This window comes from Orycteropus afer, unplaced genomic scaffold (genome assembly GCF_000298275.1).
Source record: "Orycteropus afer afer isolate SDZICR_OR568_19922 unplaced genomic scaffold, OryAfe1.0 scaffold00024, whole genome shotgun sequence".
Taxonomy (NCBI): Eukaryota; Metazoa; Chordata; class Mammalia; order Tubulidentata; family Orycteropodidae; genus Orycteropus; species Orycteropus afer.
Genome location: NW_006921611.1, coordinates 18,236,545 through 18,243,593, shown reverse-complemented (window position 1 = coordinate 18,243,593; position 7,049 = coordinate 18,236,545). Strand labels below are relative to the sequence as shown.

At 39.8% G+C, this 7,049-nt stretch overlaps 1 protein-coding gene across 1 annotated transcript in view; it reads right to left on the bottom strand.

Moving 5' to 3' along the window:
* Positions 1-272: 272 nt before the first annotated feature.
* The window catches only part of ATP6V1B2 (ATPase H+ transporting V1 subunit B2), a 37,937-nt gene continuing 31,160 nt past the window's right edge, over positions 273-7,049 (bottom strand). The window contains exons 13-14 of the mRNA XM_007935051.2: positions 3,984-4,113; positions 273-412 (exon numbers count right to left, since the gene is read on the bottom strand). Of these exons, the coding sequence (XP_007933242.1) occupies positions 273-412; positions 3,984-4,113 (270 nt within the window). The remainder of the gene's footprint in view (positions 413-3,983; positions 4,114-7,049) is intronic.

Below are 7,049 nucleotides of genomic sequence, written 5' to 3'. Positions count from 1 at the left end.
CAAATACCCACATCAGTAAGAAAACTTCACCTTCATCTGTGTGGCTATTTTAAACAAAACCCTGAAGACCCAGGCTTTCCGAACAGAGGATATTTTAAAGTCTGTTATCAGTTTAAAACGTTTGAACACTGGCACAATACATTACCTATTCTTCGTTTTAATCACGGGGTAGCATGGTAAACTCCAACACAAAGGTGGGGATGAGGGAGTGCAAAGGAACAAAAACAGAACCAGTATTTCACACGAGGACAGAGCCGGTGATGAAGGAGCAGCTAATGCTTGGCTGAGTCTCGAGGGTAAAACTCGCTCAGGGTGCTCTGAGGGATTCTCTTTAGCATTTCTTTGGGGAAGATTCGGAGCAGTTGCCAGCCAATGTCCAAAGTCTCATAGACAGTACGGTTTTCATAAGGACCTTAAAAAAATGTTTTGAGATTGAATTAATAAAGGCAAATGATTTCCATTTTATAGTGTTATTCAGGGTCTATTCTGTTAAATGCCTAGCACTGTTGAGGGAGAGACAAAAAAGTTAATTCTCCCAAGACTGGATGTCACTGTATGTGGACATAAGGGGCACAGAGAAGAAATCAGAAAAGGAAGAGAGGCACGTGGGCTGCGAGGGTGGGAAGACTGGAGAGAAAGGGACCTTGAACTGGGCTTTGACAATTGGTAAGATTTAAATAATTTGAGCAATGGAAACTCTATGTAAACAAAGTCATGGGGCCTAGACTGAACATTTGTTCACAGAGTTTAATGAGAAAAGCAGCCGCCCTGGAACAGAGGGTTCACACAGAGAAGGCTGTATTTGAGGAAGACCACTACAGATGCTTAGGAAAGCATACATGTTGATGGAGCAACTGAATGCATGCACAAGTCAGTGGTTTTCAAAGTTGTTATTATTATTTTTAAATAGGAGAATCATCCTCATTTCTCACATACATCTTACAAGTGAGATATAAGTGCACTATCTGAATTGCTAGTAGTAGGAAGAAGAATTTAACTTTATCCAAAGTAATTTGATATTTGCCCTTGTTTATTGAGCAATTACTCTTGCAGTTGGGTGCTGTCAAGTTGATCCTGACTCATAGTGACCCATGTGCCAGAGTAGATCTGCCCCATAGGGTTTTCTTGGCTGTAATCTTTATGGAAGCAGATCACCAGATCTCTTTCCTACAGAGCTGCTGGGTCTACCTGCCAACCTCTCCATTAGCAGCCATGCTTAACTTTATGCTCTCAGGGATTCGTGAGATAACTCTAAACCTTTGGAATCTGTTGCATATTGGAGGTGCCTTTGTTATCCAAAGGAGCCCTGGTGGCGTAGTGCCTAAGGCATTTGACTGCTAACCAGAAGGCTGGCAGTTCAAACCTACCAGCCACTCCTCAGAAGGAAGGTTGGGCAATCTACTTCTGTAGAGATACCGCCTCAGAAACCCAAGGAGGGGTTGCTATGAGTTGGATCCGACTCAATGGCAGTGAGTTTGGTTTTTGGTTTTGTTATCCAAACATCTGAGGTTTTATGCAAATGACTATGGGACTACCCAGGCCACAGATACCACCTGGCAGCTTTTTATCAGCTGACCCCAGGGAGGGAGAAGAGCATGATTCAGTCAATCATACCTATGCAATGAAGTCTCAATCATGACTACGTGATGAAGCCAATAAAGGCTGTAGACATGGAAGTTCTATGATTTTCTGGTTGGTGAAAGACATCCATGTATGTAGGAGGGTAATGTGACTGCTCAGACATGGAAGCTCTTCATTGGGAACCCTTCCAGACCTCATCCTAGATGTTTCTTTGTTTATATCCTTTTTTACTACAATGCAACTATACTCATTAAGTATAGCACTTTCCTTGAGTTCTCTGAGTTGTTCCATCAAATTATCGATCCCAAAGGAGTGGGAGACAGCAGGTCAGGAGTGGGAGACAGCAGGTCAGAAGTGAGGGAGCTTAGGGGGGGATTCCCAAGCTTGAGGCTGACATCCTTAAAGGGTACGGTGATAGGGTGAAAGCCCTGAATTTGCAGCCAATGGATCAGAAGTTAGGGTGTTATATGGACCCCCAAACCTGTGGCCGTCATTTGCCTATTCTGCAGTCTGAAGAATGATGTCTGATCTAGCTCTCGGGAGCTAGGGTCAGTGAAAGAAGTGCCACATGGATGGCTGATGTGAAAACTGAACAGAGAAGTGAAAAACAGGAAGCTGTTACATCCTCATAGTTGAGGATTGAATAGTGGGATTTTGAGATTCCCACACAATGCAGCTGGCATCAGAAGTGGGATTCATTAGAACTAAATTAGTAATATTCTATTCTTGACCTCAGTGGTGGTTACAGCAGGTGTGTTTATTTTAGAAGAATGCATCAAGCTGTACACTTAGTATTGGTGCACTTTTCTATTTACAAAATAAAATTTCAAATTAATATTAAACTCTCAAAAATACATGACTTTCTTTTTAGGTAGAACCTCAAACTTAAAAAAATAAAAATGAAGCTCTTCTGTGAGAAGTGAACCCATGACTTTGCCTCTCTGATTACTTAGTTGAGGAACAGAGACAGAGTGGCAGGGAAGAGACCAACCTAAATAGCTTGAAAATTCTATATACAATATATAATTAAAATAAAAAAACACTATAGTTTAATTTTTTTTTTTCCAGTAAAGGGATAACTGATAAAATTAGTAATGGATTTAATCTGACAATGGCATATAGGGAGTCAGAGACTGGTGAAAAAGGTAATACTAAAGCCCAAAGATAATGGGAGGAAACCATGGACTAGGGCCTTAAATTCAGAGTGTTGTTCCACTCAAAGAGTGATCAGAGACCAGCAGCTTTGGCATCTCCTGGGAGCTTGGAGAAATACAGAATCTCTGGCTCCATCCAGATCATCACAATATGCATTTTAACAGTTACTTCTCAATTACAGAGAGCATACTAAAGTTTCGAAAACAATGGACTCAGGTATTATAACATGAAGGAAAACAGAACAGGGTAAAGGAAGACAATATAAATTAGCAAATAATTGATCATCCGACTGCACATAACAACAACAGGGAATAATAAATGAAGGTTAAAAATAATGTCAAATTACAAAACTTGGTTACCTAAGGCAATGGTCATGCCAAAGGTAGGTAGAAATTCAGAAGGGAATTGCTAGACAAGAAGTCAGCTTGGAAAAAACTTTGGTTCTGACCATGTTGAACCTGGGGAGCTCTGGTAGCATAGTGCCTAAGGCACCTGACTGCTAACCAGAAGGCTGGTGGTTCACACCCACTAGCCACTCCTCAGAAGGAAGATGGGGCAACCTACTTCCTAGTGATACTGCCTCGGGGGGTCGCTATGAGTTGGGGCTGACTTGATGGCACGTAGCAACAACATGTTGAACCTGAGGGCACAGTGGCATGAACAAAAAAGGTATCCCCTAAGGCACTTCGAGATGTGGGATCAGAGCTTCAGGAAGAATGTTAGGCCCATAAACAGCAAATTACAGTCAATAAGTAGGGAAAAAGCTGGTATTAGGGGAAAAAAGCACATAAGGAATGGGTCACTGAGCCGTCTGGTTCATTAACAATTAATTAAGGGACAGGAAAAGAAGAAAGTAGAAAAGGAGATGAAAACAGAAGATGATTCAGAAGTGTCCCAAATCCCCAAATCCAGAGGAGGTCATTTCAGGGAGATTATTTATGATGTAAGAGAGGTGGCACTGACAAGTCCCTGGAGGTAGCACAGTAGGAGGCCAGTGTTAAGAAGTCTGACAATGAAGGAAGGAAAACAGTAAGATGGTAGATAACTAACTGGATAATCAAGTTAAGATTTTTCTAAGATGTTTGAAAGGCTGACAGATCCTGCGAGAACAGGAAGGCTAAAAGAACTTCTTCTCTAACCAGAAGTAAAACTGAGTAGAGACTAACCCAAGTTCTCTCAGACTGGGAAAGAATCTTTAAAATTGCATATGAAGCTGTTTATGTTTGTAAAAAGATAAAGCACCTTACCCTGAGCAATGAAGTTCCTTTCAAACTTTTGCAGAAATTCCAAGTAAAGAAGATCATCTGAGGTAAGGGCTTCTTCTCCAACTACAGCTTTCATGGCCTGTACATCCTTACCAATAGCATAGCAGGCATACTGGAGAGAGAAAAGGTTCATATGAAAGAGGTCAAGACTTTGGAAGTGTTAAGAGTAGTTTAGGATATGTAAGTGTATTGCTGTAGCAGTTGTCGTAAGAAACTATAAAAAATTTCACCTATTGCTTACACACATAACTCATATAAAGTTCACATACAGTACAAGTTTAGAATTTATTACACTATCACTCAGAAGGGAGCCTTAAGGTATGTAATATGTAGACATTACCAGCACTTCACCAAAACACACATTTCCTCAATGTTATGAGTTAAAAAGTTTTTTTGTTGTTATGTGCTGCCCAGACAGTTCCAACTCAGAGACCCTACAAAACCATGAAACACTGTCCAATCCTGAGCCATCCTCACGATTGTTGCTATGCTTGAGCCCATCAATGCAGCCACTGTGTCAATCCATTAGCCACTGTGTCAATCCATCTCATTGAGGATCTTCCCTTTTTGCTGACTCTATACTTACCAAGCAAGATATTCTTCTCTAGGACTAGTCCTCCCTGCTAACATGACCAAGTACGAGAGATGAAATCTGGCCATTCTTACTTCTAAGGAACATTCCAGCTGCACTGTTCCAGGATAGATTTGTTCACCCTATAGTAAGTAGCCCACGGTATATTCAATATTCTTTGCCAACACCACAATTCAAATGCATCAATTCTTTCCTGGTCTTCCTTATTCATCGTGCAGCACTCAAATGCATATGAGGCTACTGAAACTACTATGGTTTGGGTTAGGCGCACCTTAATCTTCAAAGTGACATCTTTGTTCTTAAACACTTTAAAGAGGTCTTTTATAGCATATTTGCCCAACACAATACATCCTTTGATTTCTTGGTCGTTGACTGTGGATCAGAGTAAAATGAAATCCCTGACAACTTCCATCTTCTCTCCGTTTATCATGCTGCTGCTTATTGGTCCAGTTGTGAGGATTTCAGTTTTATGTTCAGGTACAATTCATACTGAAGGCTATATAGTCTTTTATCTTCATCAGTAAGTGCTTCAAGTCTTCTTCACTTTCAGCAAGCAAGGTTATGTCATCTGCATATTGGAGGTTGTTAATGTGTCCTCCTCCAATCCTGATGCCATGTTCTTCTTCATATAGTCCGGCTTCTCAGATTTATTGAGCACACAGACTGAGTAAGTATGGTAAAAGGATACAACCCTGATGCACACCCTTCCAGATTTTAAACCATTCAGTATCCCCTTGTTCTCTTCCCAAGACTGCTTTTTGGTCTATGACCAGGTTCCTCATGAGCACAATTAAGTGTCCTGGAATTCCCATTCTTAACAATTTTATCCAATAATTTGTTATGATTCAAACAGTTGAATGCCTTTGCATAGTCAACAAAATACAGGTAAACATCCTTCTGGAATTCTTTGCTTTTAGCCAAGATCCATCTGACTCAGCAATGATAATACTCATTTTACCTCTTCTGAATCTGGGCTTGAATTTCTGGTAGGTGCCTGACAATATACCGCAGCAACTGTTTTTGAATTATCTTCAGGAAAATTGTATTTGTATGTGATGGTTATTAATGATATTGTCTGATATTTTCTGCATTCTGTTGGAATCACCTTTGGAATGGGCACATATATGGATCTCATCTAGTTGGCTGGCCTGGTAGCTGTCTTCTAAATTTCTTGGCATAAGGCTCCAACACTGCATTCATTTATTTGTTGAAATATCTCAATGGGTATTCTGTCAATTCCTGGACCTTTTTGCCAATTCCTTCATTGCAGCTTAGACTTCTTCCTTCAGCACCACTGGTTCTTGATCATATGCTACCTCCTGAAATGGTTCAATGTGGACCAATTCTTTTTGGTACAGTGACTCTGTGTATTCATCTTCTTTAGACAATTTCTGCATCATTCAGTAGTTTGCCCCTAGAATCCTTCAATATTGCAACTTGAGGCTTAAATTTTTTCTTCAGTTCTTTCAACATGAGAAATGCTATGAGTGTTCTTCCCTTTTAACTTTCTAACTCCAAGTCTTTGCACATTTTGTTGTAACATTTTACTCTGTCTTCTTGAGCTGTTCTCTGAAATTTTCTGTTCAGAGCTTTTACTTCATTTCTTCCATTCACTTTTACTACTCTCCACTCAAGAGCAAGTCTCAGAGTGTTTTCTGACAATCCATTTTGGTCTTGTCTTTCTTCCTTCTCTTTTTAATGACCTCTTGCTTTCATTATGTATGATGTTCTTGATGTCATCCCACAACTCATCCTGTCTTTGGTCACTGATGTTCAATGCATCAAATTTATTCTTCAGATGACTTCTAAATTCAGGTGGGACATACTCAAGGTCATATTTTGGCTCTCGTGGACTTGTTTTAATTTTTTTCAGCTTAAAGTTAAAACTTGCTTATGAGCAGTTGATGGTCTGTTCACAGTGGGCCCCTGGCCTTTCTTCTGACTGATGATACTAAGCTTCTCCATTGTCTCTTTCCACAGATGTAGTTAATTTGATTCCTCTATGTTCCATCTGGCAAGGTCCACAAGTATAGTTGCTATTTATGTTGTTGAAAAAGGTATTTGTAATGATAAATCATTGGTCTTGCAAAATTCCATTATGCTTTCTCCATCATTTCTATTACCAAGGCTTTATTTTCCAACTATTGATATGGCTTGTTTCCAACTTTTGCATTCTAATCATCAGTAATTAACATCTTGACTGCATATGTGGTCTATTTCTGAATGGAGAAGTTGGTAAAAATCTTCAATTTCTTCATTGTTGGCTTTAGTAGTTGGTGTGTAAATGTCATTAATGATCCTATTAACTGGTCTTCCTTGTAGGCATATGGATATTATCCTATTACTGATAGCACTGTACTTCAGGACAGATCTTGAAATGTTCTTTTTGTCAATGAATGCAATGTCATTCCTCTTCAATTTGTCATTCCCGGCACAGTAGACCATATGATTGGTTT